Source organism: Enhydra lutris, unplaced genomic scaffold (genome assembly GCF_002288905.1).
Source record: "Enhydra lutris kenyoni isolate GAN:26980312 unplaced genomic scaffold, ASM228890v2 scaffoldscaffold17, whole genome shotgun sequence".
Taxonomy (NCBI): domain Eukaryota; kingdom Metazoa; phylum Chordata; class Mammalia; order Carnivora; family Mustelidae; genus Enhydra; species Enhydra lutris.
Window position 1 is genome coordinate 42,561,584 of NW_019154101.1, and position 13,918 is coordinate 42,575,501.

At 37.9% G+C, this 13,918-nt stretch overlaps 1 protein-coding gene across 2 annotated transcripts in view; it reads right to left on the reverse strand.

Moving 5' to 3' along the window:
- The window catches only part of LOC111147658 (transmembrane protein 30A), a 35,640-nt gene extending 25,067 nt beyond the window's left edge, over positions 1–10,573 (reverse strand). For both annotated transcript variants that reach the window (XM_022503856.1, XM_022503855.1), the window contains exon 1: positions 10,159–10,573. In XM_022503856.1, coding sequence (XP_022359564.1) covers positions 10,159–10,395 — 237 coding nt within the window. In that variant the 5' untranslated portion in view covers positions 10,396–10,573. The remainder of the gene's footprint in view (positions 1–10,158) is intronic.
- Positions 10,574–13,918: the final 3,345 nt, after the last annotated feature.

Genomic DNA, 13,918 nt, shown 5'->3' on the forward strand with positions numbered 1-13,918 from the left:
ATATATTCAATTGCCTACTCATTATTTCCAATTTGAATGTCTAAAAGTCATCTCGTCCTAATAAGTCACCCTCCAAAAGCCCCTAAAACTATACTAAAACACTTCTGCAGTCTTCCCCCATCTCAATAAATTATAACTCCATCCTTCCAATGTAGGTCAAAATATCTTAAAGTTATCTTTTATTCTACAATTTCTCTCACCCCCCAGCATGTTTACTACCTGAGAAAATTCCATGAGCTCTATGTTCATAATATATTCTTTTTATTTAAAAAAATTCATTAACCCAACATTTGCCTATGTTTTAACAATTCAATATACAGTAACTAAACAAAAGAATAAATTTTATACATGATATCCATGTCATAATATATTCTAAATCTAAATGCTTTTTACTGCAACCATTCTACTGTGGCCCCCTAATCTCCTGCTTGAATTATGGCAGCAGACCTTTATCTGGTTTCCCTGCGTAGGACCAAGGGCAAGCTGCTCCAAGATGGGCCAGTGGTAATGAGGATCATTTAAGTTAAAAAGCCATCAAAACCCAGCAGATTCAGAAAAGGTTTTACCTCCCCCTGCAACTGCCTAAAAATAATTTAGAGGACCTGCTCCAGGAAGAGAGCTATCACCTAAGATAACTACATTATACGATGAACTAGATAGGGTCAACAGGGAAGAACCTAGCGAGCCAGGCCTGTTTGATCAGTCTTCTATGTCCCATGGTTTCTGAGTGGCCCAGCAAACATTTGCTTACCAAGCAATTACAGATCTTCCTGTGAACTACATTCCTTCCCTTTGCAGTAACAGACCCCTACCCTTCTCCTTAGTTCATTATGACATATAAACCTAATTTTGCCTGGTTTTGGAATTTCCATGTCTGTGTGGACTCCCCATATGTACACTATTAAATTTGATTTTCTCCTATTAATCCATCTCATGTCAATTTAATTCTTAGCCCAGCTAGCTTGAAGAAGACAGGGCATTCTTGCTTCCCTATACCTGCTTCTACTTTTATCCTCCAGGTAATATTCTTCTTATCATGGCCAGAGTGACTCTTTTAGCTGTAAGTAAAATCATGTCACCTATGTGTGTGAACCTTTTCAGTGGCTTCCAAAATCCTTACAGTGGCCCCTGTGCTGTGCAGCCTGATACTTTACCACTCTAACCTCATTTCTTCTATCCTTCTCCACTTCTCACTCTATTCCAGCCACACTGGCCTCTTTGCTGTTCCTCAAACATGCTAATAAACACACTCTTCAGGACTTTTGCTCTTATTCTTTCTTCTGCCTGGTACATCCTTCCCTCAGTTACCAATATGGCTCATTCCCTGACTTCTTTTAGATCTTTATTCAAGTACCACTTTACTGAAGCCTTCCTATTTTATTTAAAACTGTCATCCATTCATATTCCCTTCCCTTCATTTTTCTTCATGGCACTTTTCACTATCCAACATACTTCAGATATACTGAATTAAAGAGCAAGTCAATGAAAGGTAAGAATGTACATTATCAACAAGTATGGCCCTTCTTTTCACACAGACTGTGTGGAAAAAGAGAATACAGACCAGCACCTACAAGAATCAAAACAAGAGGTAAGAGTGCTAGGATGTGAATTCTAGCTATGTGACTAAGAAAGGACTTAATCTCAGATTTAATGCCCCCCCCCAAAAAAGGAATAATAACAACATTACCATTGTGTCATCATATCAAATGAATCAAATGACATATGTATGTAAGATTCTTAGCACAGTAAAATCTCAAAGGCAAGTTGTTAGTATTTTTATTACTAAACAGAATTAAGATAGGACTTTCATTTTTTTTAAGAGGTAAAACTGGAATACTTATATGCTGAACAGAGAAAGAAAAAAGAGGCTGAAGAAAATAAGAGGAAGGTGATGATATTCAAAATTCCTATTAACTTATTTTTTTAAAAAACTTATCAGCAAAGTAATAAAGTTGGATTTGCTTTTCACATATAAAACACGTACTGCCTTTTACTATGAAATCAAGTTCAACTCAATACTATAATCAATATAAAAATGCAATCTATTTTTCCATGCCTAAACTCCTAGCCTTATATCTAGATGACTTAGCTCCCATCCAGTCAATATATTACCACCAGACAAATCTTTCTATATATAGCTTTATTTTGCGGAGACTCCTAACATCCTCCAACCTCAATTTCTGTGCTACCTTTCTTCCATAGCTTAAAACTCAATTACTAATTTAGAGAACAAACTGACGATTACCAGAGGTGGGGGTAGGCAGGGGGATGGGGGCAATAGGGGATGGGGATTAAAGAGTACACTTATCACTATGAGCACTGAGTAATGTATAGAATGCTGAATCACTGTACTGTACACCTGAAACTAATATAACACTGTATGTTAACTACACTGAAATTAAAATAAAAACCTTAATTAAAAAAAAACAAACCTCAATTACCAGCTGAGAATCTTGTTATCAAAATAAAGGCCACATTTCTAACCTCTAGCTGCCCTTACAGCTAGTGTGTCCTTGTTACTAAGTGGAGGTAGTACGTGGCAGCTTCCTCAAACCATCTTTAGAAGGCCTACCCCTTTGTTCTTTATCTCTTCTTTCACACTGCAGCCTGGAAAAGGATGTGACAACAGAGCTCTATCCTTCATTCTGGACTGTTAGCATCAGTTTCAATCCCTACCAATGGCAGAGCAGTAAACTAGACCTAGTAAAACAGTACCTCCACCCTAGCCAGAGACTGTGTTTCTAAGGGATTTTTACATGAGAAGGAAAATCTTAATTCCTCATGGTTGAACCCAATCCTAACAGATACACACTGTATCAATCATGTCACTTCCCTAATTTACATACTCATTATCAAATACTCAAAGGCTATCCACAATCTGGCACTGGCTTATTTGCCCTTACTCCTATATTCTCTATACACCTTTTGATTTTCTGTCACTACACCTTTCCTCATATTAATCTCCTTTCTTGGAATGCATCCAACTTCCCATTTAGAAGTGTTATTTATCCTTCCAGTTCCAGTTCAAAGCCCACTTCCACCACAAAGCCTCCCATGGTTATTAAAGACAGATGTAATCTTATCTTCCTTTGAACTATTAAGGCATGTTCTGCTTGTGCCACTCACCTAGCAAGGCTTTGTTTTCCTTTTAGATGTATAATCTCATACCCCCCAAAAGATTCTAGGGTCCTTAAGAAAGACTACTCTCTGCTTAAGAAGAAAAAAAAAAAATTTAAAGAGGCTCTGTTCACATTTTTCTAATGTTCACTATGTCCACAGCAGCACTCTGCATACAGAGTGTGCAAAATATCAATTAAAACTCTTGATAATTTTAACTCAGTCTATGAGTTTTTACCACCCAAACCCACTAAATCCTTTAACAGCTAAAATTCAAGGGTAGCCTGACCTAATGTCCAGATTGTAATAAAATTTACTGGATATAAACACAAGGTTTGTGAACATGTGAGTGCAGATAACCCTTTCAGATACTAACTTCATTTCCTTTGGATATATACCCAGTAGCGGGACTGTGGGATCATATGGTAGTTCCTTTGTAAATTTTCTGATGCTCTTCCATAATGGTTGTACCAATTTACATTCCACTGGCGTTCCCTCTTCTCTACACCTTCACCAGCACTTGTTATCTCTATCTTTTTGTTAAGAGTGGACCTTAAGTATTCTCACTGAAGTGTTTACACCAAAAAAATCTTTTTAAAAGAGTTAACTGTGGTAGGTGATGGATGTATTAATCAGCTTGATTATGGTGATCATTTCACAATGCATACATACATATATCAAACCATCATACACTGAAGACCTTAAAATATACAATTTTTATTTGTTAATTATATACCTCAGTAAAGGTAGGGGGAAAAAGTTCATACTGAAGACAACAGTCCATAACTTATCCTAGAAAGAAAGAAGCTACCAGGGGGAAGAGGAACTAGAGTTCACTCGATTTTAAAAAGTAGTGGTTATTAAATGTCAAAAGCATACAAAGCATAATACAGAATACAATGGTAAACTGTACACATGCCCATTAGCTTAAATACAAAACACAAAGAACCAGAGCTAAAACGAACAGATGTAGATGACTAGATTAGTTTAAAGGTTATCATATTTCTCAACTTTGTTTTGCTACCACTGTAATTGTTCCTCTAAATAAAACTGTCCTTTCTTCTTAGTAACTCTAAAAATATATCCTATTCCTCAGAACCCAACTGAATTTAATGAGCTAGGAAAGAAGGAATTTGAAGGACAGGCAGTTTTCACACTGTATAAGAAGGACTGGAAAATTTCCATTTTTGAATGTAAATCCGTCTTAAAGGAAATCAATATAAGACCTAAGCAGGTCACCCAACAAAATGCTGAGCAATAAGGTAAATCACAGTAAGTATTAATTAGATTAAGCTCTAAAAATGGCATTTTAGGGGCGCCTGGTTAAAGTGGGTTAAAGCCTCTGCCTTCGGCTCAGCTAACCATCCCAGGGTCCTGGGATCAAGCCCCACATCGGGCTCTCTGCTCAGTCGGGAGCCTGCTTCCTCCTCTCTCTCTCTCTCTGCCTGCCTCTCTGCCTACTTGTGATCTCTGTCAAATAAATTTAAAAAAAAAAAAAAAACTTAAAAAAAATTATTCCCTTTCTCTCTCTCTCTTTAATAAATAAATAAATAAATAAATAAAATGGCATTTTAAGTACCCCTTTGAACTAATACTTCCACACTAAAGAATTTATCTGGAATCCTTTCTCCAAAGTAAAAATCTCAAAAGCAATTTTTTAAAGGTTGCTTGAACTTTATCTGACTGTGTAAAGAAATGAAGAATGGTATCACCTGGACCAAGATTAATACGTTTAGCTAAGGCCTTTTTTATCTATGAAATGTGTACAAAAAAGGCTGAACACAAGCAATTATCAGAGATTATACCTACCTTGAAAGATTATTGAGAATTATAAAGTTTAAGTTAAAAATTGCTATTTTTGTAACAAATGATGAATTTGCCAGTATGTTTCTTTAAAACTCTAAATCAAGGGCAGGAAATTCTTTTCTGTAAAGGGCCAGAAAGTAAACACTCTAGGCTTTGCAAACCAAGAAGCAAAGTCGAGGATATGGTAAGGGCCTATTTAGCCAGAGCGATTCTATCTGGTTAAACAGTGATTTTGTTGTTTATGCAGTAAAACTTAAACTGATCCTGCCCCCCCCACAGCCCCCCCCCCGCCCCCCCCAACCTACTTAAAAGCAAGTCCAGTCGACCAGTTCCAGATAACAGAGCCCAAATACAAGGGTGGGTCAGGTCAGGTAGAGATAACAGAGCCTGGATGCAGGGATGAGTCGGGCCAGGTGACATCCAATCAGTGGAGCGTGCATACTGTCTCCCTAGCTACCAAGGAATATGGGCCCCGCCTTTTGGGCGCCAATTCTGACCAAGGTGATAGGCTATGGGGTGAATTGTAATTCAATTGGCCACCTGTGTGTGACCTAGCATGACCGTGCAGCTTTCTCTGTGTGTTGCAATCTCACTGGCCACCTGCGTGTGGCCAGGCTCAACCACATGGCCTTTCCTCTATAAAAGTTAGTCTGTAAGGCAGGGAAGGGTCACCTCTTTGTAAGAGACAGCCCCAGCCGGTCGGTTTGATTCTCGATGCTTGGTGGGAAATAAAACTTTGCTTGACCTTCGCTTTGTATCAGTCTCGCTCCTTTGATTACGGACCCAACAATATTATGTAGGTTCTTTATATAAAAAGAGAAAACAACTTTGCACAAATTTGTATTGATGAAATTCAAAATATATTAGCACTAGCATACAATCTTCTGGTAACGCAGGTCTACTAATAAGAATGAAATTATTTTTCAGGGATAACATTTCACATAACTGGGGTCCAAAGTCAGTGTTTTCTATCACCAAATCAACTGCAAATGTTCATCTATAGAAGCAGTCTCAGTTCCTGAGCTTTACAAAATGGTCTGGACCAGCCATATTTACTTTGCCATGCCTTGCTCTAAGTACCAAAGTTGCTTGAGAAACAAATTAAAACACAACACAAACCTCTTAATTTCTAAGAGTCAGCTTCTAAGCCACTGCAATTCATCTGAATAGGAAAATTTTAAATTTCTTAACATACAGTGCCTTATCTTTAACCCTTATTTCTACCCAGCAATTTATTCTTCCTTGACTCTTAGCTGTGAGCTAAGTATAAACAAAGAATAATGCTAAATGCAGAAGAGAAATCTAATCCTCTTAAAAATCTTATTATGTAAGAATCCAGGTTATATAGGAATATAACTAGGAAATGAGGAAAACAGAAAGTAACCAGGATTAAATAATTGAGGGCAGTAAATGACATAGTAAGATAAAAGCAGAGGAGAGTTGGGATTTCTCTATCAAACATGTTGTGGGTGGAAAGGGGAGTTCTATTCCATTAAAATTTAATGAAAAAGTTTCCTGAACACTTTTGGCAATATTAATTTAAGGTAAATATTTAGTTTTTAAATTTACTCTGGACATTACTTTGAAAAATGTAGTCATCCGATTCTAAGCATTCACACTGATAAATGCCTTTGTAAAAGTTAAGAATATCTCATTAGCTTTTTGAAGGTAGCTGTATTCGGGTAATAGCTCAGTCTCACCAACAAAGGCCCTAGACTAGAAAATCATTATTTTTGTCAGAAAAGGATGTGCCTGACTCCTACAACTGCCAAATTAAAGGAAATTACTTGCTGCTAATAATAAATGAAGATATTAAAATTTAATGTCAAGCGACATATTAAATATTTAAAATATTTTTGTATGAATGATAAAATTAACAATTTTAGTTTTCTAATAACTTCACTGAATTAGATGGTGGAAAAACTAAAAACCAACTAAACAAGATATACAAACCTAACAGGATGGGGCTGGAGAGATAATACTGCCAAATATAAGCATTATAATTTAAAAATATCTTTTTTATAACTTTTTCAGCAGAGTCCAATGTGCTTTACAAGATTAATTTTTAAAAATGATACCCTTCTGGAAGAAGGGTATAGACCTACTGATTTTTGTGCCTAAAATATTTGGACTTCTGATCTTAGCACTCTAAGCTATATTACAAAAGCATTCTTATTTGACAAGTCTCCTCTTGCCTAATAATTTGATGTAATACAGCAATCAAAGTTCCTAAAACTTTCAAAATTGATAAAATAAGCCAAGTGTGAGAAACTTACAGTGTAGAAGTTGGAAAGAACTTGTTATTACCCACTTACTTTTAATAAACCTCAACATATATATACATTTTTAGATTTTTTTACTTATTCATTTGAGAGCGAGAGCATGCCAGAAAGAGAGCTCAAGCAGGGGGCAGGGTCAAAGGGAGAGGGAGAATCAGACTCCCTGCTGAGCTTTAGAAAGCCCAACAGGGGGCTCAATTCCAGGACCCTGGTATCATGACCTGGTCCACCACGGCACCCTAACCCTCAACAAATTTTAACCTAAACTAATAGCTAACAGAGGGTGGAGAGCTTGCAAAAAGAAGCATGTGCATTTTGGGAAAGTTCTCCAGGTTTCTCTAGTATTCCACACCTGATCCAGAACCAATATTCTGCATAGTTCAACAGCCAAATTTTTAAAAAATTGCAATTCTGTTTACACAACTGTATTGTCAGTGTTAGGACAAAATTCCCAATTTTAATTTCCTCTGGTTCTAAAGGTGATCCAATTTGAATACACAGCATTTTTTAAACCTCATTAAAGCTGGAAGTCATAAATTTTTAGAACTGAACAGCGTATCAGAGATCATCTAGACTGAATTTTTTTTTTTTAAAGATTTTATTTATTTATTTGCCAGAGAGAGAGCGCGAGCGAGCACAGGCAGGCCGAGTGGCAGCAGAGGCAGAGGGAGAAGCAGGCTCCCTGCAGAGCAAGGAGCCCGATGTGGGACTCGATTCCAGGACGCTGGGATAATGACCTGAGCCGAAGGCAGCTGCTCAACCAACTGAGCCACTCAGGCATCCCTAGACTGAATTTTTTGATTCTTCAAGAAAAAGAAACTAAGTCTCAAAAACATACCAAGAATCATCACAAACTAGAGTAACAGACCTGAGACCTCAACAGTACTGCCTTGACTCTTAGTTCCCTTTTAACCATTAGACGGAGGTGCAGGAGACTCCTCAGGCACTTTGATATCAGAATTACATACATGAGAAGTAGTCAAAAAATTTCCATTTCAACAACCACTTAGTGTAAAGAACCTTACTTAATTCAGAACCCAAAAGTTTTAAAGTAAATATTTATCTTCATAGTATAGTAAATATTAACAAATTGAGTTCTGATAATTTACTAAATTCCCATAGTATAAAATTCCAAATTATTGCTATTTCCATCTTAATATCTTACATTTAAGTAAAATGATCCAATTCTAATGTTAAATTATTTTCTTCTACTTAACTATTCACAACGCAGTTATGATTCCAGCATAGTGTAAAAGATTAAGGCTGGGAATCAAGACATCCAGGTTTCTGCCTCCATTTTACAATACTCTGTTAGCTTAGTAACAAATACCAACCTCTCTGACTCCATTGCTCATCTCCTGATCAGTGATTATCATAATGACAGTAACTATTTATTTTAAAAACTTAGTGCCAGGAATGTTATCTATACTGTTTTTAATTCCCACATTTTATAAGATAGGCATTATTCACCTATTTTACAGGTGAGAAAACTTAGGCTTGGAGAGATAAAGTTTCCCAATAAACTGAGCTTTTTAGTAGCTGAGCTGGAATTTAACACCAGCTCTGCCTAAACCAACCTAGAGCCCATAGGTCCTTGTGTTACACTGTTTTGCTCATATCCTGATATGTGTGATCCTAGAGTGGTTGAGTGAACAAGCACCACATTTGCAGGACTATTAGGGAGAGAAAAATGATAAAACAAATAAATATATATGCTGGGTAAACATATTGTGGCACTTTCTTCATATATTAAGCCAAAAATGAATTTTTAGCAAAAGATTTAAGTACTATGCTATTGATAATATTCTTACCACTATAAACTTAAAATTGATCATTGTACAATTAAAGGATATATTGATTTTGCTTTTAGAAGTAACATCGCAGATTATGCGTAAAGTAGATATCTTCATGCCTATTCCGTAATTGAAATAAAATTACTCTGAAAGTCCCATTAAATCACATACACAGATTTAAAGTATTTAATAAAATTAGAAAAATGGCATAACCTGAAAGAACAGAAGAAGTCAAGAGAACCTGATACCAGTTCCTGCCCTTCCAAACAGATAAAAATACCATCTGGTGTACCAGAAAAGGGGATGTATAGATTTTAGTACTGGACATCTCTACGAAGTATTTACATTCTAGTACCAACCTACCTCCACCACTACAAATAGATGAAGATACTATGATTGCTGTTCTGAATTCAAGATGCTTCTCCAAGTCTGTCATGTCTTATATCAGTAAAGTGTTCAGTAGATAGTGTACAACTAATTCTGTGTATAGTCCTTGACTCTCTTTTTAAAATTTAAATTCTATTATTATTAAATGCGGCCTAAAAGTAAAAATTAGAATTGGAGATTCTGGTTATCTTTTATCTCTATCAATGCCTTACAACTAAAAGCATATACTAGCCCAAAATGAAAGGTACTGTGCGTACTTCTGCTTTGTGTCCTAATATGTGATCTGGGAAACTTATTTATATAAAATCATCAATACCTCTATGACCCTGGCTCCTTTCCCTTAACAATGGCCAACGCGTTAATCTCTGTAATCCCCAACACGGGTAACGACACTCTGACCAACTCAATTCTCCCGGAGTTACATCTAGACAGAACTTCTTTTTCCCCCACTGTGTTTTAACCTCTATTGGAGGCAAAAAGCCCGACAGAACCACACGAACCGCACATTAAAGGGGCGTTCTTCATCTGACCCACCCCCTGCATTAAACATTCATCCCGTCTGAAGCCCTGGAAATCGCAGGAGGAAACTCGGACAAAAACTGCAAAATTCCGGAAACACACAGAAAGAAACAGGAGAAACAGAGGAAGAGGAAGAAGACGCGGGGGAGGGCAGAGCCAGCCTGTCAACCTCAAGGGAGCTGAGGCTGGAGTAGCGCAGACCCGGAGGAACCCGTTCCCGGGCAGCGCCAACTCCCACTGCCGCTCCCACCCCTCACCTCGATCTCGCGGATGTTGTTGGAGGTGACGAAGATGCCGATGCCAATGGGGATGAAGATGAGGCCGATGATGAAGAAGGTAGGGAGCACCGTGCCAGCCGTGAGGATGGGCTGCCAAGCCGGCAACCGTTGCTGTTTGAAGGCCGTGTTATCCGGTCTCCGGTTCTTGGCGGTGCCCCCGGGAGGACATTGGGGTCCACCATCCACTTCATCCTTCGCATTATAGTTCATCGCCATCGACCCCCACGGCGCGGCTCCGCGACGCGCAGGTGGACCACCCAGGGGACCCGCCTGCTGACCCTGACAGAAGACGCGCAGGCGCCGCTGCCGCCGCCACCTCCGCTGTAAAGGCGGAAGAGGCGGGACACCCTTCCGCAGACGGCCGCCGACCGGAAGCAGGTGTCGGCTGGGGACGCCAGAGGGAGGGAGAGAGGAAGGAAGGAGAAGACTGAGGACTAGGGGAGGGGAAAAAGGGAGGAGGATGGAAGGGGGAGGGAAAAGGCGGACGCACCCTGACCATCTGCCCTGTGACGACAAAGTGAGGGCCTCAAACCCCTGAGCGTGGAGCAGCGTTGCGCCTGCGCGTCCCTGGGAGCGAGGGTGTTTGGACGCTTACGCAATAGGTGTGTCTTTGCTTCACTCTCCCAAGCTTCTGTTTCCGCTCACCTACCTCCTGCTGTGGTTATCATGGCGACGGCGCTGCTAGGTCGCCGGTCCGACTCTCCCGGCCCAAATCACCTTCAACATCCCTGGAGCTGCTGACAGAGAAGGCTTTCTGCTGACTTGGGCGCCAGACAGGTTTTTGTCTTACCTCGAAACCCTCTCTGAAGGGAATCGGCGCATTTAAAAGACCCTGCCAAGAGAGCTTGAGCCTGGTGGGATGGCAGTGTTTGCCTGGTTTTCTCTAAAATTTTCTCTAAAATATATAAGCGATTTTCTCTAAAATATATAAACCTCAACTCAAGGCACAAATGTAAACGTTAAGCAAGATGCGTGGTAGGTGACCCTTTTGTACTAAGTCAAGAATAAATCATGCCAATTGCTTAACCCCATTATCCTGCCACTTGTTCTCACTTTTTCCCTCCACGAACAGACTTAATGTTACATTTTACCTTGTTTTCTGTACTCATGTTTCTCTTTTGCACATTGATTTTGGAAGTCTGTTGTAATAAGCTATAGGTCTTTACTAATAATCAAAAAACCTCAACAAATTACGGCATCACTATAAAATGAGATGCTATGTAGACAGTTTAAAACAACTAAGGATTTGATGATCCAAGGAGATACTCCTGATATATAAAAAGTAGCTAAATGATGCCAAAGTACTATAGATATATAGAGTGTAAAGCCCCAAAAAAGTAGTGGCAATCTATTTTTTGCACTACATATTTTTTGCTCTTTTACCTATTTTCCAAATTTTCTGCAATAAGCATATATTTGTAGATTTTTTTTAAAGTTATATACATTTCACATTATATTGGCATCTTTGAAATCCAGGCCAGAGAGTAATTCATATGATATGAAAACATACCCAAACTTCATTTTCTTTCAGACTTTGTATTTATGCCTTTTGGGTTTTTTTTTTTTTTTTTCAGTTTATTTTATTTCTTTTCAGTGTTCCAAAATTCATTTTTTATGCCCACACCCAGTGCTCCATGCAATAAGTGCACTCTGTAATACAGGCTCACTCAACCCCCCCACCCTCCTCCCCTCCAAAACCCTGTTTGTTTCTCAGAGTCCACAGTCTGTCATGGTTTGTCTCCCCCTCTGATTTCTCCCATCTCACTTCTCTCCATCTCCCAGTGTCCTCCGTGTTATTACTTTTGCTCCACAAGTAAGTGAAACCATACGATAATTGACTGTCTCTGCTTGGCTTATTTCACTTAGCATAATCTCTTCCAGTCCCATCCATGTGGATATATTTATGCCTTTTGTAAGGTAAACGAAGGAAAGGAAAACGAAGAGTGTTTAGGCTTCAGATTTAAAATTAAATATATTTTCAAAATGACTGCAAATCTCAGGATGTGAGCCAATCAAATATTTATCTGGCAGAGAACTGGCTTACTTGCTTTTGCTCTTCTATGACACCATTATCTCCCCAATTCTTAGCACTGTTAACATAAGTATTTTTTTGTTTTGATCTATGCAAGTTTACTTTCAACCTAGGGTTCAAATGGAAAACATTCATCCATCACAGTTAATGGAGAAGGCATGGAATACTTCCGCTAAGTTCTGTTGGTTCCCAAAAATATAACAATACTGGACATAATGCAAAAATACAAAGCAAAAATACAAAAATATCTCTAGCTGTATTATCACATCCGCTAAATGTCATAGTTCCTTAAGAGAATTGCTACCTCTGTATTGTGTATAAATGGTCAGTTATTTTGCCCTCAGATTTTTTTTTTTTGTTCTAGTGATCTGAGTGATGGCAATATGTTTATCTGCTTTTTCTTTAGTTTTGTTTGTTCATAAGAAAGATTAACTCCTTATCTCTTTTTCTTATTAGAAATTCCATTTTGACTGAAACAGAATTGTAGAACTGAAAGCTTCCTTAGATGCTTCCTTAAAACTTAAATTTTCAGATGAGGGCCAAGTAGATGAAGAGATTTTTCAATCTCTTGATATCCTTTATAGTTCCTTTTACTCTCTGTACTGAACCATCACGATATGCTGCTTTACCGAACTAATTTTTTTTCACATTCACGTCATTGTCTCAGGGGACTCAGAATTTTATGCTTTCCTTTTTATACATTGTTTTATGATTGTCCTTACCAGGTAGTTTTTTGTTTTTTGTTTTCATTTAATCTGATGAGGTAGAAATTCAGCATTTCTGGTATAACAAAAGAGAGTGGTCTCACAATGGATTACCAATATATGCATTTTTCTCTGTGGTTCCTGGTAGTGACTGGGGTGTGTGTGTGTGTTTTGATGATACATGTAGATAATATTTCTCTTGTTCAAATGATTGTTCACTTGCTGATTCCTGGGGAAAGAAGAATTTACATGGCTAAATGATATTAATGCCATTTACCAGGTCAACACAGTAAGTGTGCAAAGAATGCATGAGCCCATATATAAAAGTAAATCCAAAATAATAAAGCAGAATGCAGACCCCATGATCTGAAAAGATGTATATAAATAGCTTTTGGCAGGGTAGTTTTATAATAATTTTTTATTTTGTAGCTCAACTGGTGTGTTCAAGCCACCAAACTAGGTAACTAGAAACATTAAAGAAAAAATATTACATAACTATTGAGTAACTTAATTAAGAAGAGGAAACTGAAACTGGTCTTTTTACTGTTTAGCCAAAGGGCCACACAGATTTGCTTGTTAGACACCTTTGAGTATTCGGTGCTGCTTAAACTCTCCAGTTTCTAGCCATATTCAAGCCATTTCATTCACAACTGTAGCGTAACAATGTTTAGGAAAGCTGAAGAGACCTAAAAAAATGTACCACAGTTTTTGCCAGCATGAATTTTAGAGAAAGTTCTTAGGAACTGGAAATGGTTTGAATTGTTTTCAGTGACTGGGTGGTATTTTTACTTGTTTATTTTTGAAGAAAAAAAATTTCTATGCAGTTAATCATGGCAGCTTACTTTAGAGAACTTTGATGGGACTAAATCATATTCATGTTTAATGGAGAAAATTTTTAGGGAAAGAATGATAGAGAATTTGTGTAATAAATTTAATTTGTTATATTTATTTGCATCAGAGATTGGTTCCAACTGAAAAATTACTGCTTTTAAAATTGACCTCT